Here is a 26,872-nt window from a genome sequence, read left to right as displayed (position 1 = left end):
ATTAACCTTTCTTTTCTTATCCCAGGCTGTTCTTTATTAAATGCACAGGATGGCTAATTATCAAAGTATACTTTCTGGAAAAAAGTTGCACGAATGCTTTTATATTATGCTACAAAGAAAAAACATTTTTGAAATAAACCTTACCTCATCAACAATATATTGTCATAAGTGCCTTGACACTTTACTATTTCTAAGCTGTTACATGACACAACAACAACGTAATGCAAATTTACATGTGACAATTCTACAACAAGAATTAAGCTACAAAGTTAAATTGTCAGTGGGTGTGAGTTACCGTTTAGAAGTAAAGCCACACTTGGAAGTCTCTGTACAGGTCTTATGAGGAGCTCTACTAATGCCTGTCGCCCACATTCTGGCTTTGCCTGGTTGATCTAAAAATACAATACAAAAAAAATAGCAGTATATAGTGTTTATTTTTTGACACAGTGCAAATGGTGACACATAATGCATGGAACATCCCCTTTAAAAGATAAATCTTATCAATAAAACCATAAAATATATAAAAAAATTATATATATTAGATTAATACATTTTATACATGTATATACACACACACAAAACCACACATAACATATATTTAGGAGTGGTGTCAAAAATGCCGGTGTTATTAATGCGTTCATGCAAATCCATTTTAACGGCATGATTTACTTTAGAGCGAGATTAATGTTGATTGTGACCAAGTGTACATGTAGTTTTTATAAGCTGTGGCCACTAGCAGCAACGTTAGGAAAAAGGACAGGATCCGCTTGTAACCAGGAAACAAAACAATAGGTTTGTCGAGTACTGACATTTTACTGTTCTACATACAAGTTACTCGGATCTTGGCGTCCAAAAAATTCTGAAGACATACCTTGAGAAATGCATGGAAGCGCGGCTTTTGTTTCTCACAGCGAATAATAGTCTCCTTGCTTGTTTCAAAAAAGTTGACAAACGGAGGGTAGGCTTTCACAAGCTCTTCTGACTTGGGGAGAGAGGAGGAAAAAAGTTAGATTGGGAATGTAGTTTTTAACAAATATAACAGCGAGGGGCTAGAGGGGTTGAAAGATCGATGCGATGGTTTAAGTCGCCTTTTCAGGCAATGCAGCACGTGTACCCCGCCGAGCTTGTCTTCATAATGCTGTCTGTTCTCCAGTGTCTCTTTTCACAGACCTCTTAGCCCACACTGGGCAGGTGCAGTTAAAATGAGACTTAATGGCACATAAGTCCACTCTGTTTGTCATAGGTGGATATTGGATTATTCAGAAGTCATCAGGGAACTTCTGAAGGCAGTTTGGAGCAGAGTACAAGGGGGCAATATTTTTACACCAACTACTTTTAATTACAAATATAAGAAAAATACTCAAATAATTTGGTTGCAATTCATGTTTGTGTCTCCCATGTTGATCCCTAGAAAATATTTTCAGTTTTTTAAATTATGTTTAAAGAGTGAAATGTGACAATATGACAAAAGGTTATGGGGGTCGCGGTGGTTGTAATACTTTTGCTAGGTACTGTAGGTGTAAAAATTTAGTATAGAAATATGATTTTTCCCGTTTTGTTCAGTTTCGACAGGTAAACTGGTCAAAACAAGCTTTGAAATACTTGAAAAAGAGTACCAGAAGAAGATTGTATTGTAGAATGTGGGTCAAGATTTATTCTGCTTATTTGTAACAAGAGTATTACACTGATATTTAGATGCTATTGTAAAAATCTGGAGTGTTGTAATACAGTAATTTGATAATAGGGCACATAATATCCAAATGGAACGAATGGATGTTGATTGTATGAGGGGAATTGTTAAGACTGGCACGTTTCTGTAATTTTTCATGCTTCTATTTGATTTGTCCCCTTTTTTTGCTATACCGTCAATCAAAAGACTTACAAGATTGCATAGTTTAAAGCAAAGACAGGTTCTCTTACGTATTTAAGGATAATATCTCCAACACTGTTTCCTTCTGACCATTCTCTCAAGAGGCTTTCAAGGTCATTCTGGAAGAAGTAAAAAAGAAAGCCAATGATTGCAATCAAGTAAAAATGTAAACGCGCAAAGAGAAAAATGTGTCTAGTATGTCAATAAACACAACCTTTATTCTGGCGTGAACGTCATAGATGTCAGGTATGCATCCGAAAATTGTCTTGATTTCCTCCGGGGCAAGGATGGGCCCCCCCACTTGACCGTCTTGTTCAAGTGGAAGCTTGAAAATCTGGAAATAAGACAACATAATCATACTATTAGATGACTCACCATCCCACCTCAATTACAAGTAGTGACCCAAATCAAGAACGAAATTCCACTTGTCGAATTTATTGAATAAACTTATCGAATTAAAAGTAATATTCCCTTCATTGCTCAATTAGTTGCATTACAAATGAAATTCAAAATGATTTAAATGCCCAGAAAAAGCATAAAATGGCATTTTTGTTGAGCCTGTCATCTATTCTGTCCACCAAAAAGTTAACTGCACTTGCATGACCGACATCCATTATCCCTGATCGTGTATTGCTGCGAGCAGACTGGCAGAGCGTACTTTTGTCGGGAGGTGTGCCGCTCTGGCCTGCCTAAAATAAAATGCACAGTCATGGACGCGATCCGTTATTCCCAATCGACTATTGTGGAGAGCTGGTGCTCAGAGAGCAAATTTGTGTCATGAACAGCACCTGTGCGGCTGCGATACCTTAACTCCAGTCGACTACTTCTGCAAGCATGAGCTGGCAGAGTGCAGGTGAAAATAGGAGGCAGGTGTTTAATTGTCAGGTATTGCAGGGTGTTCTGGTACCCAATAACTGCGATAAACCAATTAAAATACTCAACATGTGTGAACAAACTTTACTGTGGTGTGGGGAGCAAGTGTCAACTCGCATTATTGCTATCTACTGTTAAGGAGTTAAATGACTCTCAGTTGTTTGTGTTTTCACAACCCAGCAATTGAGAAACACTCTCCTAAAACGTTGCGTGGGAAAAAAAATCAGATGTTTTAAAAGTAACACTTTTCATACTTATTTGAAAATGTTTTGTTTGGATACCATACTTCTGTGGATGCACCAGTGGAGGTAATCTATGGGTTTCTCGTGATTCATTTAGCATTTATTCCGATTGAGAAAAGATTTTGTAATTTATTTATATTATTTATTCATTTAATATTTATTTAGGATTATTGCAGGGATCCCCTGAAAAACACATTCAATTACTAATTACAAAATAATTTAGTGCATAATGTTTTTATTGATAATATATCATTAAAAAAAACAAAAATTGACATGAATGTTTGGAAGCCGAAAGAGCAGGCTTTTCTCAGTTAGCCGAGTTAAAAGAGCTAGTTTTGTAAATAGAGCTGTCCTCTTGGGTGCGACCAGGAAGGGCAGCTGATGCTTCACATAACGCCATAATGACAAGCCACCAGAGCATGCTTGTTGGAATCATTTGTTTTTTTTTATATTTATTGTTTGGTCTAGAGTCAGACTGCCAAGAAACATGGCAACAATTTCAAGCATTTTCAAGCACGTCACCCTAATTTAAAGCATTTTCCCGGCCTTGAAAACACATTCAAATTCAAGCATTTTCAAGAATTTCAAGCACCCGTACGAACCCTGCATATGGGGCCACCTACACACACTCATTCGCTGGATACAGAAAGCAACATTGGGAAGTTGGGCTTCTTCGATGTGTGGACAAATATTTGATTAAAGCCACTCCTGCCATCTAATTGTGTTTTATCATACTGAAATCATTCCCAGACGCTTGATACTTACTGATGAACAGCGTCAAACCCTTTATAATAGTCTTTTGAAACAAAACAAGAAAATCTTATTTATATGTTTTGGTACTCAGTTATAGCATTGAATGAGTTAAAACAAGGATACCTGGAGTATGGTGTTCAAAATGTCCACGTAGTTGCTTTCGGTTTGATAGAGTTCCTTTGTAACTTGCCACCGGGCTGATTGCTTGGATAAGACTGCACTCGACGATTGTTTTGCACGATCTGGAAAAAGACAAAAAAATAAAGGTTAAAGACTGGCTGAAATTCTTAATGCAATTCAGCAGGTTATATGTTAAAAACCAACATTATTCAAATGTTCAAAAGCTACAATAGACAAAATTGAAGAAGCCTGAATTTACTGTGCAAAAAAAAAAAAAAAACAGCAAAATAGTTTTCTCTATCTTAAAGTTTAATCCAGGACAGTCAATTTCATTTTAGCTTCATGAGCCACATGGTAGAAAAAGCAATCTTGCAGGGGACGGACTTGTAAATTGATGGCATAAAAATATATGCCTTAGCCCTAGGATTGGGGATATCACAATTAAATTCAGGGTTCATACACCATTTGATGGCCAAATGTAAGCACTTTTTAAGGATTTTCAAAGCCATTTTCCAGTAAATTTAAAAGAAAAATAATCAATGCCAATTATGCATTTTGCAGAGCCACAAATATATCTGCAAATTACATGTGCAATTCAAAATCTTGTGGTGCATTTATGAAGACATGATTTTTAGATATTGAGTAATTTAAGAATATATTTGTTTTTGAGACAAATGTCAAAGTGTTGGGTAAAAATGTAGCTTAGATTTTCAGTTTTGTCCCATTACAATCACTAGGAAACGCTACCTTAATTTTTGCATGGCCCTTAATAAATGTCAATAATTGATCCATAATCGTTGCACTAATGAACATTTCATAGTGCCCTGTTTAGGTGTAAACATGCATTTGTCCTCTTGGGCACAACACGTAAGGGGCTATGATGCTTCATGGGACAATGCCGTACAAACTAATACCAGCTGCAGTTAATAACTAGCAAAAAAGGAACTCAATGGTAAAGCGAAACCACCAAAGAGAAGTGTGGGCATCTGTTTTAAGCACACTTGTTGATGAACATGGATCTTTTCAATCCTCGAAAACACAACTTTAAATTTCAATCACTTTTATGGATTTGAAGCACCCGTATGAACTATAACTGTTAGTATGGCCAAACATTTCCATTTTTGTTTCATTGGACAACAGGATAAGTCTCCAGTGGTTAAGATTGCTCTGGTGTTTGTTTGGTTTTCATTGTTTTTCAAAATATAATCAGGTTTTGTTTAGGATTCTTAAGGAGTATTTGTGTTGGTTTGTGGTAACTAGCATTTCAGTGCTAGGGAAAAAAATCAAAAACCTAGTGCTGGCCTGGCTTCCAGAAAGGAAATCCTAGTCTTGATGACCCAGAGCCAACCTCTTTTTTAAAACTTCCAATAATATAACTTTACCTGTAAAGGCTTTACATGCGTCAGGCGTGATAGTGATGTCGAGCAAAGAGCCTGGCGAGAGCAGATGTTCTGCTGAAGGCCTTTTCGGGGGCGGCGGGAAGCGCAATATCTCGCTCTCTTTTGAGAGCTGCGAAAGTGTTTCCCTTAAATGCCGACGCTTGCGGTTACTGGTAGGGGTGGAGATGGAGAGAAGGGAAACTGCTTTCTTCATGGCTGGGCTGACATTCTGAGGAACAACAACAGAAAACAGAAAATAACATATACTACTGATCGAAGGTTTAGAGTCACCCAGACAATTTTGTGTTTTCCATCAAAGTTTTATTTATCAAAATTAGATTGATCAAAAAGATGACCAATGTCTGTTATTTTGCCCATATTAAATCCTGCATTCTGTTGGCCAGTCTTAGATATGGCTTATTCTTTGCCACTCTGCCTTGTAGGCCAGCATCTCAGAGTCGCCTCATCATGGTAGATCAGGGGTGTCTAAACCTTTCAGAAAGCAGGCCAGATTTGGTAAGCTGAAAGTGTGTGAGGGGCGACTATTCAGCCTGTCATTCTTTGAACACTCTCAGAAATTCATCCTCGGTCAAACGTTTGCAGCGGCCATCATTTTATACGGTTGTTGTCAGCGATACCGACTGATCAATAATTGCGCAAATATGAACACATTTTTAACTCGTAACGGATGATAAAGCGCACGTTCAAATTTCTGGCCAATTTGAGTTTTTTGGGTGTGCCTTGTAGTCTCAAAAATACGGTAACTACTATACTGTATTTAGATTAGCAGTAAAAGGATTGGCATGTATCTTGACTTTTGTCATGCACACCAACTATATACCCTTTAAAACAGTTACACCGGAAAATAAAACAAACAGTTTCTGACGGCTGAGCAAGTTAATTATAAGCCTCGAAATGTTCTCTTTTTGAGTTCTGAGTGATAGTTTTTCTATAAATTCATTTGCATTATTATTATTCAATCATAACTCAATATTGGAAATACTGTATAACTCAAATTACAGGTAATGAAAACTGTAAACCTACCTTTTCGTAGCGGTAAATGGACTCTCCAGCTCGGGCATCCATTTGAATGCTTCCCCAAAACCACTATAAAAGAAAACATTTGTCAAGTCATGTTTATTTGTGTAGCCCTTAATCACAAGAAGTCTCAAAGGGCTATCACAGACCACAGAATGTCAACGTCTAATGTGTAGCTTTGTATTTCAGTACTAAGCTTTATCATTCAGCCTGCTTCGTAACATTATAGCGCATATTATTTTATTAGAAGTTTATTTTTCAGTTTCAAAACAATACAGGTTACTTATTCAAGGCTTAAATATACTCATATAAACTTATATAAACATACATTCCATACGAAATATAGCACTGAAGGCAATTTACAAACAAATTCAACTTACGAACGATTTTCCGGAACCTGTCTCGTTCGTAAGTAGGGCAGCGTCTTTATTTATTTATTTTTTTCAAATCTACCGCTTTTTAAAATTTAGACAACAGTAATCTAACTAAAAATAAAAGACAGTTAATTCTCAGCCCCCCCAAAAAAATCACTTTAATATACATTATTGAATAAACTTTTAGGTGTAAGCGATTCTGAACTGAATGACGAAATGATCATGGTGGGAAGTAATTTGGTTGTTCTGACGGTATCATTTATTTTTGTTACTGTTCAGCATTTAAATCGCTGTTGTACCATTAGTTACATATTATTGAGCATTGTTTTTGATTATTTTCTTAAATGTCTCATTTACCCTTCTTAAAATTTTATGTGTAAAGCTGAAAACTGTGTTCAACAATATATATAAAAAAAAACATTTACCTCTTGTCTGACAACAAAGACTTTCTTTGAGACGCAATATGGCAGCTCCATTGAATTTTCATCCACCACCATGTGTGTACATCTTTCATCTTCAACCTTGACATAATTGCCACCTAAAACCAGAAAACATTAAAACAGATCTGTTACCCTTTTTTCAAACGTGACATATTGTAATCTACTAAAGCAATGTTTTTAGGAATCGATAACTTCTGCATTTGAACTGGGATTCTTCAAATTTTCTGCACCAGTGAATCAGTATCATCAAAAATGGTAGCAATTTTTTTTGTTTTTTTTTTATGTTGAGTCTATTAACATTACCTGTTAACATTGCCTATCTATCCTAAAAATATGTTTTCTTTCAGGTATTTTATTCCATGTTTAGCTTGGAGTGCCAAGATTAATCTCGTTGTAAAAAATGTACACAACATTATCAAAGACAAGACAATTCTATTCTTTTTTTCATTGAATGCAACAATAATTGTTAACACATTAAAATATTATAGTTTTGACATATCATATCATGGCATACAACATTTCATTATTCATAGTTCCTTTATAAGAAAGAGTGACAGAGGGGCTTTTTGGTGTCTCTTTTCAGCATGATGGCATTCCACAGGGCTCTGTACTTGGCCGTGTTCTTTTTAGTATTTGATAATAATCATGAGTAAAATATTAGTTTCCGTTGCTATGCAGATGTTGCTCAACTGTATTTGCCACTAGAGGAAACCGCTCCAATAAGTGATGGAAATGTGGAAGCCTGCTATACTGGGATGAAAAAGATGGATGTCACTTTTTTTTGCGCCTTAACCCAGAAAAAAACGTCGATTGTTGGTCTGGGTCATTGTTGAGACTTGTTCTCAAGCACTGTTCTGAACCTTGACAAATGTAATATCAGAGTGACTGTCAAAAATATAGGTGTCATATTTGATCCTGTTGTTCCAGTTACATGTGAAAAATATTACAAGAACAGCTTTTATTCCACCTTTGAAACATTGCAAAGATTCACCCGACGCTGTCAAAATCAGATGCTGAGATTAAAATTCATGCATTTATTACTTCCCTGCTTAGTTACTGTGATATAACGCTCTGAAGACTCTCGATGTCTGAATCAAAAGTTTGCAACTGGTTCAAAACGTAGCAATGAGACTTTTGACAAGGACAAGAAAGTTTGATCAGATCACTCCAATTTTTAGCTAATTTGCACAGGCTTCCTGTTGGTTCAAGATGTGACTTTAAGGTTCTGTTACTAACATACGAAAGTTTGCATGGACTTGCCCCCTTATTTCTTTATTATTTAATTTCCCCATATGTTCCTAATCAGAACTTTCGCTCAGAAAATGCTCGTCTAATTGTAACTCCAAGAGCTCAAAGAAATAAGGAGACTCAAGAGTCTTTTGCATTCCGGCAGTGTTTAAATCTAGACTTATACACACTTCTATTAAATAGCTTATGATTGATGCCGACCTCGCGCTTTTCTTTTCCTGTCTTTACCGGCTGCCTGTTTGGTGACGGACGAACGGGGATGAGTCAGCGAACCAACACCTGGACCATGTCATCATCTGGATTGGCCAGCTGGCTGAGATGGGAAGCTGCGTAGTCGTCGACTTGGATTTCTTAAACACTTTTACAAATTATCTACGTTTATTCAGGGATCAGAATGGAGATTTTCATTTTCAGCTGAAATAGCCAGCGTCCAGGAATAAACCAGGGCGGAGCCCCCCCAAAAAAAAAAACTGGGTTCTAGGCAATTTACTTGTCCAAAACCATGCTTATATTTATCATTTAAGTAACATTTTTAGAAGATTAAAATAATTTGCCCACATAACTGATTTTTTTGTAAATACTGCAAGATAAGTTCAAATGCAGTTCAGTCCCTGCAGCTTGTGCGACAATGCGGCCAATTTTTCTAACGGCCGCCAGGGTGCGCCAGAGCAATAAAGGAAAGAGTGAGACAGTCGGATTTTGAATTTGTTTGCTACGCAAGAGAAAAAGTGAAAAAGTCGGAATGCCTTTGGGGTTCAAAAACAGCGGAAATCCACGGAAAATTCTGATCCCTGTTTATTGTTGATGTTAACTACATTTTGTGTATTGTTACCCAATGCAACTGGTCGTCCTGGAAGGGGGATTACCTCTTGTGTGGCCCCTTCTCAAGGTTTCTTATCTTCTTCATGCTACGGTTTGAGTGTTATTCCTTGCACGCAGGCAGGTTTCAGATCATGGGATGGTGTCATTGTGGCCTGTGCAATCCTTTCAGACAGTTTGTGATCAAGGGCTATAACATAAATGGTGACTTGATTTGGGCATGGCATCCCCCTTTCCGCGAATCGTCTTCTTTGGGTGGGTAACGGGGGTCAGTAGCATACCTAATAAACACTGACGAATTGATAAGGAATAGACAAATTTGGCCGTCTTCGCTAAATTGATTTAATCTGCGTACACGGTACGTGTGTGATCCACAATTTAAAACGCCTAAAACATCCTTCTCCTCTAACTCTTGGAATACTTAGAAGCTACATTTTGTCTTGATTCCTGTTTGGAGTGAACTACCTACCATTGTTTTTCTGGGGTCTGAACGGAGCACAAGAGTACACTAGAATTCTGACAGACAAGTGATTAGGACAAAAACCGCATTGGTGGTGTTGTGAGTGAGGATTTGGCATTTTGAAAATGCCATAAGCTCCAAACACCTTTAAAATTGGCATTAGAAAAACATTTATTCCCAATTCACTTACCATGCGCCAAAGTCCTCTCTTCCATATTTTTTCTCTCTTCATCTGAAAATCCAAAAAAGCTGAGAATGCAATCTTGGAACGGTGGGACTTTGAATTGTATTTGAAAGTCCTCATCTGCGGCATGGAACGACCTGATTTTGTGAAAGAATGGGAAAAATTTACTACCAGAATTACTGTGCTTCCTACAGAGTAGATTTTTAAGAGTTGAACTTGAAACAAAGTTCTGATATAACTATCGTTGATCTTTCCTCAATAATATTATGCGGATACCATAGGAACCAACACAGCGGATGCGCCAACACAGTGGTTCTTTAACTGGTCTGACCCACTTTCCCACCTTAATTACAAGCTGCGACCGAAATCAAGGAAAAATTGAATGAAAGGCAGTTTAAACCAGATATTGTAGAATAAATTCACTTTTATCCAACCAAATGAAGAGGAAAACCAAAACAACTTCAAGTAATATTATTCTCTTGAATGCTCAATTAGCTGCATTTTTATGAAATCCAAAATGATTTAAACACAATGAAAAAGCATGAAATAAAAAAATTGCAAAAATGTTGTCGGGCCTGGCGTCTATTCTGCTGTGCACCAAAAAGGTGAACAGCATTTGTGCTGCTGTGATCCATTATAATCGATAGCATAATGCTGAGATTGGGGGCAGAGAGAGGACATTTCTATCCTGCGTTCTTTTCGCCTAAAAAGAAAAAAAATCCACCTGTTGGGCATCTATTGTGTACTAGTAAAACAAAGGAAGGCATCTGGTGCCGTTGCTGGCCTAGCAGTGTGGGAAGGTGCAGGACAAACCGGTGGAGAGTAGACTTTAGAGCAGGTGTGCTCAATATGTTATCACGGAAGGGTGTATTCAGTGCTTTGTATTTGTTGGGACGTGCAGGCTTGTAGCAGTCAAATTCAGCATGTCATCAATGAAAAAATACACTGTACGTTTATTGTTGATGTTACTGCCGCTTTTATTTTGGTGGCCAATTGTGTGCCCTCCCACTCCGACTGTTTGACCAACAGTATAAGAGTTGGTGCGTGTTACTATATAATATACTGAATACCGGCCAAGATAGTTGATTTAGGGCCCGGTCACACAGCCGTTTGCGTCTGAATCACGGCCAGAAATTTCTGCCTGTGAAGCAGACGCTGTTGGACGCTTTGAGATCGCCATACAGACGAGATACAGCAGTGCTTAACACGCGGTCGGAAATTCACACGCGGTTGGGAGCGCGAAAAAGTTTTGCGCTGCTCAAAACTTTAGGGCCCGGTCACCAAGCCTTTCACTGGCGTATTGAGGCTGAATCACGGCCAGAAATTTCTGCCCGTGAAGCAGACGATGTTGGACGCTTTGAGATCGCCATATAGACGAGATACAGCAGTGCTTAACACGCGGTCGGAAATTCACACGCGGTTGGCCGCGCGAAAAAGTTTTGCGCTGCTCAAAACTTAAGGGCCCGGTCACCAAGCCTTTCACGGGCGTATCGAGGCTGAATCACGGCCAGAAATTTCTGCCCGTGAAGCAGACGATGTTGGACGCTTTGAGATCGCCATATAGACGAGATACAGCAGTGCTTTACACGCGGTCGGAAATTCACACGCGGTAGGCCGCGCGAAAAAGTTTTGCGCTGCTCAAAACTTTAGACCACGTGTTAACCGCGGGCGGCACACAAAGTAATGACGCGGAAATGACGCAGAACGACGTGCTCTGGCCGCGGCCAGGGCGTGGTTACACATGGGTAGGACGCGAAATTTCAGCGGGTAATCGTGGGTGGAGCACGGTCATAGCATGTTCTGCGCCTGTATCGCGGTGTTATTACGTGAAATTAGCGTGCTACGCGTGTGACGGTCAAACGCCTTTCTCCGCGTATATACAGCGCGATTTGCCGAGCACACGTCAGTTGTGCTTGAGACGTCAAGGGGTGGACATGGATCCCAGTCACCGTAGTGACCTCGTCTTAATCCATTTTTATTTCTTGACATTTCTTTTCATTTCATAACAAGATAATAAAATAAAAATGAAAAACTATTACAATAATAACATATTGGCTTCTTCGGTGCCATAGCTTGAAATCTTGATCTTCACGGGACTGTGTCTTGAGCGGTTATGATTTCTACAGCCCGGTGTTATGCCGAGAAATGCATCCCTGCCGAGATTTGCATTCCCTCGCTACTACAACCACTTTTACTTCGTTTTATCTCACTTTTAGGGAATGTAATGGCGAACATATAACCAAATCCACTTCGTCTTGGATTTGTTGGGAATGTAAACTATTCCGTCTTTGTTTTTGTTGTGAACGTAATCGAACGGTAATGCACACCGTATATAAATCACTTTTGAGAACTGTTATGCACTCTACCGTAAAGCTTATTATGCAGAAATAAGCTTTATGGTAGAGTGCATAACAGTTTCAATACGAGCGATTTGAATAGAAAAAGGCAAAATAAACATGTTACCTGCTCAAAAGTGATTTGTATACGGCGTGCATTACCGTTCGATTACATTCACAACAAATACAAAGACGGAATGGTTTAAGTTGTATTACATTCCCAACAAATGCAAGACCAAGTGGTTTTGGTTATATGTTCGCCATTAAATTCCCTAAAAGTGATATAAAAGTGAGATAAAACGAGGTAAAAGTGGTTGTTGTAGCGAAGGGATGCAAATCTCGGCAAGGATGCATTTCTCGGCATAACGCCGGCTCGGCAGCTTTTATACCTGTGGTCCACACGAGAAAATGACGCGGAAATGACGTGATGAGGAAGCGGAACAGTCGCCGGCGTCTGTTTTGCGGGCATACCACCGATGAACAGCGGGTTGGCCAATTTTGCGCATTTTCCATCGCGGGAAACCACGGGCAAAAAAAAAACCCAGGGGCACAAGACAGGCTGCTTTGGGTGGAGTATTAATCCTAAGCATTCCATCACTGGACCAAAATTATGCTAAATTACCAGTAGTACTATCACCAAATTGTAAACAAACTTGTGGGAGGCACAGATAGTTAGAAGTAGCTTTAGCTCCAAAAGCCAGGCGACATTTTACTGTCACTGGTGGTCTCTTTCCAAGGTTTAGATCCAGAGAATGTGTTTCAACTACAGGGGAATCATGCTTTTCAGCCTCCCTGGTAAAGTCTATTCAGGGTTCCTGGAGAGGAGAATCCGCCAGGAAGTTGAATCTTGGATTCAGGAGCAGTGTGGTTTTTGACAGGGCCATGGAACAATGGACCGGCTCTACACACTCTGCTGGGTCCTCGAGGGTGCATGGGAGTTTGGCATCCGGCCTACATTTTTAGGGACTTGGAGAAGGCATTCAACCGTGTGGATGCTCCTGAGTATGGAGTACTGGACAGCCTTCTGCGGGCCATGCGGTCCTTGTATGACCAGTACCAGAGTTTGTTTAGCCCCTTAAACTATCTTCGTAGCGTTTAAATGGTCTTTAGGTTGTTTCCAGTGGGAGTTGGACTTTGTTAAAGCTGCCCTTTGTCACCAATTCTGTTGGAGGGGAAGAGATCTGGTTTGCTTTTTGCAAACAATGTGGTGCTGTTGGCTTTCTGAAGCCGTTATTTTTAGCTGGAGCGATTCGCAGATGAGTGTGAAGCGGCCAAGATGAAGATCAGCGCCTCCTCGTCCGAGACCATGGTTCTCAGCCAGAAAAGGGTGGCATGCTCTTTCAGGGTCGGGGATGAGATCCTGCCCCAAGTGGAGGAGTTCAAGTATCTCGGGGTCCCACCCTCACCTATGGAGAGCATCTGATCCGGGAAAGAAGCAGCTGAAATTAGTTTTGTATGCAGGGTGGCTGGGCTCTCACTTAAAGATAGGGTGAGAAGCTCAGCCAGGAAGGAATCAGTATAGAGCTGCTTCTCCACCATGTTGAGAGGAGTTGAGAAGAGCCAGCTGAGTTGGCTCAGGCATCTGATAAGGTTACCTCCTGGACGCGCATCCTTCAAGGAAACACTGGGGAGACTATGCCTCCAGGCTGGATGAAATGACTGGGGATAGGGAGGCTGCTGCCCTGCGATCCGACCCCAAATAGGCGGACGATACTTGATGGATGGATGGACAATAACCAGTTGGCGACATAATCACAACACCAGTTTAATAGACAAATTTGGTATTTATAGGTGGGATCTCAGCTTGCCATCTTGTAATGCATTAAGTACTTGCAGCACTTGTGCTAGGTGTTGCTACAATGACATTACACCCCAGCACAACTGCCATATGACTATATTGTACTTGAGCGCCGAATACAAGGCGGGATGTATTATAACTTAATGACAATGCAAGACACACTGCTACAAAACCCACACATTGCACCAAGTTGCATATTATTTGCAACAAATTGACAAGGAACACCAGATAACCCAACGTTTTCGCAGTAGAATATACATCTCTTCAATCGTGTCTTAAATGATAACGAGAAAACAGTTTTGATCGCTTAAATAACCGAACTGTTCTGAATGAATGACAACACTGGCCTTCATCCTACAAAAATACAGGAATAATTAAGGAAATGGATCACAAAAATTAAATATGAGCACTTACTCGTCATTTCTTCTCTCCCAAGCCTGGTATATCCATAACGGAGTGAGAATCGGTGTTCCCATTGATACGGCCACCTACAACAAAAATTCACATAAAAAAATGTCTCTACATTAAAAAAAAAATTTTTAAAAAGTGCATGCAAAATTATAGACCACAAACTATGGCCACAGATTGCTCAGTTTTATGCTACTCAATTGGGCACCACACACACCCTTGGCTCTCATCAATTACTGCTATTGCATTCAGCTACCTAACGTTGTACGACAAAAGTGAGGCAGTTATTTTTTTCAGTTACTGTGAGATTAAAAACTTGGGTCACTTGTTGGTAACCAGCCTGGCTCAAGACATTCGCCATGATTCCCATCGCCAAAGACTCATCAGTGGTCAGCCTCAATGACTACAGGCCTGTCACACTTACTCATGAAAAACTTTGAGAGGTTGGTGTTCCAGCATATCAAAGGCACTTTCTACCACAGAAACTGGAACCTCATCAGTTTGCGTTCTAGGCAAACTGCTCAACGATGGTGCTATAAACACCGCTCTTTCCGGACTTAAGGTCGTGTTCAACACAATCATCCCAAGATCCTAGTGGCGCATCTCTCACACCTGGGGCTATTGCCCTTCCATCTGCCTGGATTATGGACTATCTTTATAACCACCCATTCTGTTAAACTCAGCCACTATGTCTCTTCCACCTCAACGCTGAGCACCGGTCCTCCCCAATTATGTGTTGTTCTCTGCTGTTCACCTAGCTCAAATTTTCAGGTGGCAAGGGCAGCAACCTCAGCAGGAAGCCCAAACCTCCTCATCTCTAGCCAATTTATCCTACGGAAACCCTAGGCGCTCCCACGCCGGCCTAATGACGTCGTCTCTCTAGCCTGTCCTGGGCTTTCTCCCCAGGGTCCTCCTGCCGGTGGGACATGCCCGGTTTACATCCCGTGGGTGGTGTCCATGTGGCATCTTAATCGGATGTCTGAGCCAACTCGGCTGGCTCCTTTCAACACGGAGAAGTGGCTTTACACTGAGCCCATCCTGGATAACTGAGTTTCTCACCCTATCTTAAAGGGAGAAAACTCATTTCAGGCACTTGTATACGGGATCATGTTCCTCCAGTCAAGACACACAGTATGAGACCATAGGTAAGGGTGGCAACATAGATCGACCGGTAATCAAGAGCTTTTCCTTTCGGCTCAGCTCCTTTATCACCTTGACGGAACAGTACAGGGTCTGCATTACGGCAGACATACATCTGTCAATCTCCCGTTCCATGTTACTCTTGCTCGTGAACAAGACCATGGGATACTTGATCTCCTCCACTTTGGGCAGGATCTTGTTCCAAAATTGGAGAGGGCATGCCACCCTTTTCCGTCTGCAAACCATGATCTCGGACTTGGGGGTGCTGTTTTTCATAACAGCCACTTCACACTGTGCTTTGAACCACACCAGTGAGAGCTGAAGGTCACGGCCCAATGAAGCCAATAGACCCATATCATCTTTAAAAATCAGACATACAATGCTCAGGCCCCCAAACCGGACTGCTATAAGTTCTGTCCATACAAAATATACATCCCTAGCATTTATAAATACCTAAAATCAGATAATCTATTTTACATTAAGCCAGCTGATATAGCTACTTTTTGCCGAGCCCAAACGGCTGGTGGTTCCGATGAACCACAAAGCAAAATTTAGTTTGGAGTGAATTGCGCAAAAATGTGAAGAGCAAAAAGACAAAACAATCAAAGGAAGTTGACAAAAAGCGTTTAAATGAGTGGATGCTGCAAATGTTTCTGCTCTTTCAGAATGACAAAGGTGATTTCTTTTTAAAAGAAGAAGACTGATAACTCTAGCACAAAATCATAATGGGTCGCAGTTTGATATTGTAGAGAACTCCCTGCAAAAGAGTGTGCAGTATCAATCTAGCTTCTTGTCAAGTTACTAAAAAATGCACATCAGCATGGTCTACCACAGTCACTGAAAGCCTATCTAGAGAAGCCCAAAAGTTTACAAAATACAAACCCGGTATTTCTCTCCATGTGAGGATTTTGCAATAAGTTGTGTAACCTTGGTGCTGAATTCTTTCCGAATGGTGCCTCCCATGTGATGAACCAGATTCACCAAGTTTTTCTAGAAATGACAAACATCTCGTTTAGTTATTGCACGCAAATGGAGTAGGCTGCATAAACATGAGTGAATATATAGAAGTCACATAAAAACCCAATTTCTGACATCAATATCAGAGAAGCAGGCATTAATTGCCAGTACAGTAATCCCTCGCTAATTTGTGCTACGGTTATCGCTGGTTCGTGGATTTTAAATTGAATCATCTTTATTTGTCATGGATATCATTGTATCATGCGTTGTTCTGAGCAGACAGATAGATGTAAATGTAAATTGTCTGCATTTATATAGCGCTTTTTAAGTCACTGAAGCGCTTTACAATGTGCTTCACACTTACCAATTCACACACACTCACACACCGATGGCGGCATCAGCCATGCAAGGCAACTACCTGCCCTTCGGGGGCATTAGGGATTCAGTGTCTGGCCCAAGGACACTACGACATAAAACACTGAGGACCGGGAATCGATCCTGCGACGTCTTGATCCTAAGATGAGCACTTTACCTCACAGCATATGCTATCATGAGGGGCAGGTTGTATGTTTTGTGTTGAGGGCGTGACTATCTGTGTGCGCGACTGTGATAGGCTGGTGTATCCACCAAAACAAACTGGGAAGCACGGTGACCGTTTGCTTTTAGGGGCATGTTACTTTGAAAAGAAATTCATCAATTAAATCATAATCTGAGGAAAATCAGAAAAGCGCAAAAAGGTTGTGCTCACCAGCGGGTGCTCTGTGGATTGTTATCGGGTCAGGGAAAGGACTGAGGTGGTGTTCGCAGGTCCGGCCATCTGCTACAACTGAGCTATACAGCAACCCTCCCAAGCTACACCTGCATCTCACCAATGCCAGATCCATTACCCATGAAACAGATGACCTGGAGCTCCAACGCTTGGGCAACCACGACAATCAAAACAATTGTATTTTGATCATCGCTGAAACCTGGCTCAATTCGAGGATACCCGATGCAAGTGTGCAGCTAACCAGCTGCTAGAGGTAAGATCGGGCCTAAAAAAATTGAGCCGACCCTGAGAACTTACCTCTAACAGCCACATTTTAAATGGCTTTCTTAAACTGAAATGAGAAAACTTTCAATTTTGTTGTCATTTTTTATCATAATGACAATAAATACCATTCATTGAAATGCAATTTTGTCTTTTGTGTTTTTATTTAGAGATTTAGTTATTATTTTATCAGTCATATACTTTCAGTTAATAAGAACGGCATCACGAGGTAAGTTTGGCCCTTTGGTACGTTTATGAAAGGTCTTCGCAGATATTCACATTTGTGGGGGTTTTGGTCCCCATTAACTGGCCCCGGGGGATTACTGTAAAGAGTAAAAAAAAAAAAAAAAAAGACTCACCATTTCCTCTTTATTTCTAAACCCAGTGAAACACAGAGAAAGATTCAGCATCGTAGTGGAATACAGAGGACGGGATGAAAATGGTATTGGCTGTAAAAAAACAACAACAAAAAAACCTGAAAGATTGCTCTTAAGAATAGATACAAATTTTCTGTTGGATTCAGTGTTATGATCTACACATTTGGTTTATTGGATTCAGCTTTTGTATTTGAAAAAAAAAAAAAGATATATTGTGACCCAATTTGGATTTGCCACTTCAGCTAGGTTATAAAATCTAAATAAACTTGGGTTTGGCGCAGCACTTTGGATTTTCATATATGAAAAAGGCTTGCTCACTGGCTTGGATTGATTATTGATTTGCTTTGCAGCAACATCAATATGACATTTGCTGTATACATTTTAAGATATCTCTAGAAAATTAAGTCAATAGGAGACAAAAGTAAATTAAAAAAAAAAAAAACAGAATAAACTGATGCAATCCAATTAACTCAATCCATATTATCTTACCTCATTCTTTAAAGCACATCGCAGAACAACAGAAGGACCTATTATCCTCTTATCACAATGATAGAGGTCATGGTAATCTGAAGATTTAAAGTCAGCGAGGACGAACACTGTCTCAAAACCTGAGTTCTCTTCATTCTTGAACTCTTGGATGTCGTCAGTTATTATGAATGGAGTTGAGATTTCCTGTGAATAGAAAAGGGACACCATCACTACATTTGTTACGTTTACAGATTTACTATATTATACATCACCTGACTAACAACTTCGACATGTGAAACCAAATTTATCAACATTTTATATTGTACTAAGAAATTAAAAATAGGCGAAGCAAGAATATTGGCTACCTTTGGGTGAGTACTTTGTACAACCTCCTTTTGCTGCAATCACAGCCACAAGTCTTTTTGGTATGTCTCTATAAGTTTTGCACATTCTTCCTGACAAAACAACTCAAATTCCTTAAGGTTTAATGGTCGTCTTTGGTGCACAGCGTTTTTTTTTTTTGTTTTTTTTTAGATTTTTCCACAAATACTCTATGGGATTGAGGTCTGGACTTGGGCTTCGCCATTCCATGTTTAACTCTGAGGATTGTGTTTTCAGGGTGACGTACAGGGTTACTCTTGTACTGACTGTAACGCTTTGAGTTTATCCACAAAATGTTCCATTTGGTCTCATCAGACGAAAGCCCCTTGTTCCATATGTTATTTGTGTCTCCAATGTCCCAAACGCATGATGCTGCCACCATCTTCCTTCCCAGCGGGGGTGGTGTTTTTAAGTTGATGTGTAGTATTTGCATTCTAGCCCAAAAAGTTCAACTGTGGTCTCATCTGACCAGAGCACCTTGTTTTACATGGTATTTGTGTTTCACATGTGGCTTCTTCCAAACGCCAACTAGGACTGTTTCTGGTATTCTTTCAGAAAGTGCTCACTTCTTTCCACTCTTTCATAAAGGGCAGATATATTCAAAGTATGACTAATAGTTGTCTTATGCAGACTATCCCACCTCAGCTGTGTATGCCTGTAGGTCATTCCATCATGGGCCTCTTGGTTGCTTCTCTGATTAGTTTTCAAGCAGGGGCACTCTGTCCTTTACTTATTTAAGTTGACATTAGATCATTCAGAAGTCATCAGGGAACTTCTGGAGTCAGTTGGCTGGGCTGAGAGAACAGGGGCGAATATTTTTGCAACTGCTACTTAGCAGTTTATTCATTCTAAATAAATGTGAAAATGTTGAAGGAATTTAGTTCCACTTTATGATTCTGCCTCACATGTTGTTGACTCTTACAAAATATTTTCAGTTTTTTGAAGCCAGAAATTTGGCAATAGACACAAGGTTCTTAGAGGAACTTTGCTAAGCACAGTACCCTCTTAAGACCAGAGACAAAAACTTGGGGAAAACTTGGCCTATCCAAATACTATATGGTGAAGCCGCAGCTTCGACTTTTCCCTTTCATTTATACATTCATAGATTCATACAATCATACACACTTTTTTAGGATGAATGTACCTGCAGTGCTTTGACCAGCTGAGCATTTTTGCTTTCCTCTCCCACAACAACTATCCTTGGCTCCACTTTTTTCCGCATTTCTGAAAATGAGACAGAGACAGACAGAGAAAGTGACAAATGAAGAGCAAGAAAATATAAAACAAGGGAAACCATGTCACATTTTCTGTGCTTGTTTTTTTTTGTGTGAGAGTACTTAATCATAGCGGGCAGTGTTTTCCATGGAATTTTGTGTGACCCCGTTGTGTGGACATTCTAGGGTAGAGGTCTCAAACATGCAGCCAGGAGGCCAATCGCGGCTCGCTTGGTGATCGTTTGACCCCCCCACAATAATATAAAAGTTTAAAGGGACAGTTGCATTATTTAGCACTCCAAGTGGTAGAAAAACATCATAATATAAAAAAAAAAACAATATTGATCCTGAAAAAAAGTTCTTAAATAGACAAATTATGACATAAATGTGTTTTTCTTTTTGAATACAAGATAAATTTGCATTTATTTTACATAACATGAGTTACTGGAGAACATAAACCTCAAAAAGGCTGTGCAAAAATAAGGGAAGGTAAATTGTGTATTTTGGTCAATTTAAGTCTTCATAGTTTGTATTCTTCCATGCAAGAGTTTTTGGCTGCACTGCACAATACAGCAATATTAAGTGGTCAAATAATACACATTGTCCCTTTAATGGACTGTAAGTAATTCCCATGCAAATGACAGAATCATTTCTACTTTTTCCATTATTTCATTCATAGGTTCACATCAATTCTAAATGCCCCTCCTTTCATTATCTTCCGCTTATCCGGGGTCGGGTCGCGGGTCACAGCCACTTCCTCCAGCTCATCTGACGGGATCCAGAGGCATTCCCAGGCTTGCCTAGAGACATAGTCTTTCCAGCATGTCCTGGGTCGTCCCCGGGGCCTCCTGCCGGTTGGACATGCCCGGGACACCTCCCGAGAGAGGCGTCCTTATCAGATGCCCTAGCTAACTCAACTGGCTCCTCTAAGTGCGGCGGAGCAGTGGCTCTACATATAGTCCCTCCCGGAAGACTGAGCTTCTCACCTTATCTGTAAGGGAGAGCCCAGCCACCCTGCTGAGGAAACTTATTTTAGCCACTTGTATCCCTGATCGTGTTCTTTTGGTCATAACCCAGAGTTCATGACCATTGGTGAGGGTATGAACGTAGCTCGACCGGTAGATCGAGAGCTTTGCCTTTCGGCTCAGCTCCCTCTTCACCCCAACGGACCCATATAGGGTCCGCATGACGGCAGACGCTGCACCGACCCGTCCGTCCATCTCTCGTTCCATCCTACCCTCATTCGTGAACAAGACCCCAAGATACTTGAACTCCTCCACTTTGGGCAAGATCTCATCCCGAACCCGGAGGGAGCATGCCACCCTTTCCGGCTGAGCACCATGGTCTCGGACTTGGAGGTGCTGATCCTCGTCCCGGCCGCGAATCGCTCCAGTTAGAGCTGAAAATCACGGCCTGAGGAGGCCAACAACACCACATAATTTGCAAAAAGCAGTGATGCAACGCTGAGGGGCCCCCAAACCGGACTCCTTCCCCACCAAGGCTGCACCTAGAAATTCTGCCCATAAAAGTTATGAACAGAATCGGTGACAAAGTGCAGCCCTCCTCCATGATCTGCTACCTTATCGTGGTGGAGGAGCTATGTTGCCGGGGGCTTTAAGCCTCTGGTAGGGTCACCCATGTCAGACAGGTTCTCGGTGAGGGGCGAAGACAAAGCACAGCTTGGAAGACCCCTTATGATGACTCAAAACTTCTGTCCACAATTCCCCCTCGCCCGGACGCCGATTACTGGGGGCCCCCTCTGGAGTCAGGCCAGGAGGTGGGGTGCGCTGGCGAGCGACTGGTGGCCGGGCCTTTGCTCACAGGGTCCAGCCGAGCACAGACGGAAGGAACGACTTGGGTCCCTCTTCCCATGGGCTCACCACCTGTGGAAGGGGCCAAATAGGTCGGGTGCGGAGAAAGCTAGGTAGCAGCCAAAGGAGGGCTCCTTGGCGCGCCGATCCCCAGCTAAGGAAACTGGCGGAAATTCTTAATGTTTTGTCTTTGAATCTAATCTTGTGTAGCAAATTAAAAAATGTATTTGAGAACAGTGAAATGTTATAACCTCAGCTTTTCTTGTGGAAAACCTGATTTGGCCCAGTTCCACCTGGACCCTCGCTCCAGAGCAGTGCTAGGAATCAAATAGACTGGACCATTTTAAGGCAGTGGAGTATTTCTGACGATGCTATTTTCAGAACCAGTCCCCAAGTTTCTTATGTGTTACCTGGTGCCCAAAAGCAACCCACTGGTGACCCCTGCCCTAAAGTGTAGCATTCATAATTTAAGTTTTGTACTACTTTGGCAAGTTGTCACTGCCATTATTTGTCTCCCCATTATGAGGCCTCCACGGACTTCTCTGCCAATTCACTCCTCAATACGAAAATGAACAAGAAAGTTGGCATACATTTGATACTAACCTTCCCCTTGGTTACATTCTACTCCAAAAGATATGTCCTTTGTGGATTCTTCTATCTTTGAATCATAAACAGATGTATCCACCAGTAGACTCTGAGCTGTCCCAAAACTTAGAATGCTGTTCTCAGCCATGTCAAGAAGATGAGGCCAATCTAATTGTCAAGAACAAGATAGAAAACAAAACAGAGTAAGACAGAAGTAAATCAGTAGTCACGCAGTTTCTAACGAGTTTCCGTATTATTTATCTTGTTGCTTCTAAATTTGGTCGCGTTTGCACACACACACACAAGTGAGTTTTACTATCTCAACTCATCTCATTAGCTGCACCGCTTATCCTCAGTAGGGTCGCGGGGGTGCTGGAGCCCATCCCAGCAATCATCGGGCAGTGGGCAGGGGACACCCTCAACTGGTTGCCAGCCAATCGCAGGGCACACAGGGACAGACAACTCGCTCGCTCATTCACACCTAGGGACAATTTGGACCGGCCAATCCACCTGAAATGCATGTCTTTGGAATGTGGGAGGAAACCGGAGTGCCCGGAACATACAAACTCCGCACAGTAAGTCCGGTAGCTGGATCTGAACCCACACAGGAGGTTCCCAAGACCTTAGAAGTGTGCTGCACACGCTCTAACCACTTCGCCGCCATACTATCTTAGAGATTACATTAATCAAATACATGTTTCTTTATCAAGACTAGGGGTCAGGAACATATGGCTCTTTTGATGGTTCTATATGGACCTTATAAATATCCTCACATGTCTGAGTGGGAGTTGCTAGAAACTTATGTTTGAAAATGCTGCTGATAGATACTACAGCAGTGGCAACATGCCCAAAGATAGTTCTTACACCTTTTTCACAACCAAATTCAAGCACTTTCAAGGACAATTGTTCATTTTTTCCAGTATTGTCAAAGGAAGAAATCCAGGGCCGATCAAAAGAATGTTTTTTTGTTGTTAGTGAGTTTGACGACTAAAATAAAGTGGCTATCTGGCTACTTTGAGCTGTTTCTTTCTATGAACAACAATCTTGTTGTGTCAATGGGCTGCTTTAAAATGACATAAATTCTGCTGTTCTGCTTCAACAATGCAGACGCTGCTTGGCTTTGTCACACTTCTTTACAAACACAGAAATGGCTCTAAAGGTGTTGGGTTGAGTATAACACGAAAGACAAAAAAGGAAGAAACTACTGTATGTATAAAAGGCAGAAAAATTAGCCATAATGCAACATCCATTGCAGCCAGGTCATCCTGGAAAGGGGATTACCTCATGTAAGGTTTCTTCATTTTCCTCATGTTGAGGTTTTTGAGTTTTTCCTTGCCCTCATGTAGGTTTTAGATCATGGGATGGTGTAATAATACTAGTGTTGTTTGTAATAATCTGTGGTCTGTGCAGCCCTTTGAGACTCTTTGTAATTAAGGGCTATACAAGTAAAAATGACCTGACTTCATTAAACTCATTGTAATAATATTGATTTATCCGCAGCAGAGTGCATGCTTTCAATCTTAGAGACTGCTGATCTTTTGCCTTTTGTATTACTTATTTTACTTTGTATTTTTAAAGTATTTTTCAGAGGATATGTCTAAATTGGTTATAATAGAATTGCAAATAGTTAAATTTTTAATTCTTGTTATTTATTTATAGCACTAAATAGTTAACTTTTTTAGTTTTTTGTTTTTGGGGGGATGCTGTGTTGTTTAACTTTATATCTGTTCAGTGTGTAAAAAGCAAAAGATTAAAATTTAAATACATTTTTTATAGACCTGTGAATATTTTAATTTGTATTTCATGTGTTTTTCATGGATCCCTTGCAAAAAATATGAAATTACTAATTTGGTTCACAATGCTTTATTATTATTGATAATATTTCTTTAAAAGAAACATTTTTACAGAAATAGTCGTGCTGGAGGATGAGCACAGTCAAAGCTTACACATATGCAACAATTGGCCTGTGGCACTGGCCAAGTGAAAGAGGAATCAGATGAACTGAACCATTTCAATGCAGTAGAGTAGTTCCTTCGCTGCATTCTTCACAACTTGGTTTAGTTTCGCTTCTTTCGTTTTAGTTCATTATATGTCCTTTATTCAGGAAAAAAACGTTTTTAAAATGCTAAAATATACTTGAAACAAATGCAGGAATAATACAGTATTTTCTGGACACCCTTCTCACTTTTAACGTCCTGAGCCATTTCCATGCCTCATAAAGACTAAATTGCATTCGAATCTATTTAGCCCCTCAAACTATCTTCGTAGCGTTTAAATACAAGAAAAACTGATTTGCAAAAGATAATTAAAATAAAGAATAGGTTTAAAAGAGAGTAGACGGTTTTTACCGTTAATTGGAAGGGCTGAGATTTCTTGACGATTTGAAGTTTCTGCTCCAAACACTGGCAACTGTTTGGGCAATTCCGGGTTTTAGAAGCACGCAAACTAACACATCGAGCTAAAATTAAAGGGCGGGGGAAAATCAATCTTAAGAGACATCTCGTCACGAATAAGAAAATAAGAATAAAAAGAAAAAAAAGAATTTCTTATAACATCGCAATAATCCCCGTCGATTGACGTTTCAATCGTTCAAATGGATTCAGTTCAAACTGCAAGGAAAAATGGCGCTGAGTAGCAATTGGACAGGAATGGCGGAAAGTCTTGAATAAGGCTTGCAATTGGTTGGTTTGGTTTTGACGTACTCTACATGAATACTACATTACCCAAGATGCTCCATTGTTATTGAGCTTGCGCTGTGTGTCCCCTAGCGTTTATTGTCGTACGCAGGGTTGGGTAGGGTAACTTGATTACTTTCAGTTACTTTTGGATTACTCCAATACCAAATATGCTAATAAAAGACAAAATAAACTAAATATGAATAAATTTTGTGCAGGCTTGGGGAGTAACGGAACACATGGAACGGCAAAAATGATGTTGGCAAGCTGTTTGGATTTCTTTTCATTTTGTTTCTGTCGCATTTTATGTTCGTTTTGCCGGAGATCACAGAAATCAAAGCCAGGAGAGAAAGCTTACCACGTGTTGCGAGTCATCGTTTTATTCATATTTAGTTTCTTTTGTCTTTTATTAGCGTATTTGGTATTGGAGTAATCCAAAAGTAATTGAAAGTAATCAAGTTAAAGTAACCCTACCCAACCCTGGTCGTACGATTTGGTTTACCACCGAAATGTGAATTGAACAAATTGGTGAATGCCATTCCAAAGCAATACATATCTATAACAGCTGAATTTATGAAGTATCAACAAATAAACCCCAACATACAAGGGGTATCAATTCTGGACAGCAAATGTAATAATAACCTAATAAGACAAAGCTTAACAAAATTGACATTCCCTGGAAAACAAAAGAAACAATAGATCAATTATAAATTTGATAAAACAATTTTCTTAAAAGGTTTTTCTATGTACAAAGAAGGAATGCGTAGGGAGACGAAAGTAACATTTTGGGAAAATAAAGTGAGGCGTTTTGACCTCTTTTTTATAAAGATGACATATTTTAGCGTGTAATAAATGTCCTATCCTGAACGTAACCACACAATATTTGCGTAGGGCCGTCAGAATGTTAAAGGGTTAAATGATATTTAGCATCTAATAAGGTGGTCATAAAATCTGCCAGTGTGTGGGGCTGACAACTCACCATCAGAAGTTCCCAAAATCTTTCGTCTCTTTAGTATCAAGAAGGAAGCAATTCTCACAACATATTGTATATTGGTTTTAATTTATTGATTTTGCAGTTCATTGATATTGATCACCCGCATTCCCCCCCCCCAAAAAAAAAAAAAATGTATGTGTGGCGGCGCAGTGGTTAGCGCATGTGCGGGACAGTTCTGAGGTCATAAGATGAGTGGAGTTTGCATGTTCTCCCCGTGCTTGCGTGGGTTTCCTCCGGGCACTCAGGTTTCCTCCCACATTCCAAAAACATGCATGTCAGGTTAATTGCCCAGTCCAAATTGGCCTTAGGTGGGAATGAGCGAGCAAATTGTCTGTCCCTGTGTGCCCTGCGACTGGCTGGCAACCAGTTCAGGGTGTCCCCTGCCCACTGCCCGAAGAGGGCTGGACCCCAGCACCCCCGCGACCCTACTGAGGATAAGCGGTGCAGATAATGGGTGGATGGATAGATGGGCATACGATACACACACACAAACAAATAATTCTAAGTGGTTTGATTCTATCAAAGTACTATTTTTTACATGGCAAGGAAAATCAAAAAGAAAGCAGAGGACCTTGATGACATTTTTTACTACCAACAGAAAATGTGTCAAAGGAGGGGGAGGAGGAGGAAGTGAAGACTTCTGTACCAACTGGAAGTAGTGATCAATAAACCCAGTTTTAGGATAATCCACTTACTTAAATGATCAGGAATTATTTTATTAACATGTCAGAATAAAATATTCATGCCCAGCACCAAGACAGTTTGTTGTTACCTTTGGGCCGGACAAAGAATCACATGAGAGGCAGCGAAGGTTGCATGGTCCATTGAGAGAGCCTAATCTTTCTCATTTTTAAGGAGACTGATCTTGAGGAATTCACAGGGAGGGACCCATCCAAGC

General features: G+C 40.4%; 1 protein-coding gene across 1 annotated transcript in view; it reads right to left on the bottom strand.

Annotated features, from left to right (window-relative positions):
* ect2 (epithelial cell transforming 2) overlaps positions 1–24,908 on the bottom strand; it is a 42,248-nt gene extending 17,340 nt beyond the window's left edge. The window contains exons 1-16 of the mRNA XM_088350208.1: positions 24,654–24,908; positions 22,324–22,473; positions 19,840–19,919; positions 18,336–18,518; positions 17,829–17,918; positions 16,365–16,472; positions 14,349–14,422; positions 9,807–9,937; positions 7,075–7,187; positions 6,282–6,344; positions 5,241–5,466; positions 3,862–3,980; positions 2,085–2,204; positions 1,921–1,989; positions 872–982; positions 296–392 (exon numbers count right to left, since the gene is read on the bottom strand). Of these exons, the coding sequence (XP_088206334.1) occupies positions 296–392; positions 872–982; positions 1,921–1,989; positions 2,085–2,204; positions 3,862–3,980; positions 5,241–5,466; positions 6,282–6,344; positions 7,075–7,187; positions 9,807–9,937; positions 14,349–14,422; positions 16,365–16,472; positions 17,829–17,918; positions 18,336–18,518; positions 19,840–19,919; positions 22,324–22,453 (1,714 nt within the window). The 5' untranslated portion in view covers positions 22,454–22,473; positions 24,654–24,908. The remainder of the gene's footprint in view (positions 1–295; positions 393–871; positions 983–1,920; positions 1,990–2,084; positions 2,205–3,861; positions 3,981–5,240; positions 5,467–6,281; positions 6,345–7,074; positions 7,188–9,806; positions 9,938–14,348; positions 14,423–16,364; positions 16,473–17,828; positions 17,919–18,335; positions 18,519–19,839; positions 19,920–22,323; positions 22,474–24,653) is intronic.
* Between the last annotated feature and the right edge of the window lie 1,964 nt (positions 24,909–26,872).

Source organism: Urocampus carinirostris, chromosome 12, assembly GCF_059441175.1.
Source record: "Urocampus carinirostris isolate Australia breed hairy pipefish chromosome 12, RoL_Ucar_1.0, whole genome shotgun sequence".
In the NCBI taxonomy this organism is placed as follows: Eukaryota; Metazoa; Chordata; class Actinopteri; order Syngnathiformes; family Syngnathidae; genus Urocampus; species Urocampus carinirostris.
The sequence above is the reverse complement of the archived record's forward strand: the minus strand, read 5'-3'. Positions and strand labels throughout refer to the sequence as shown.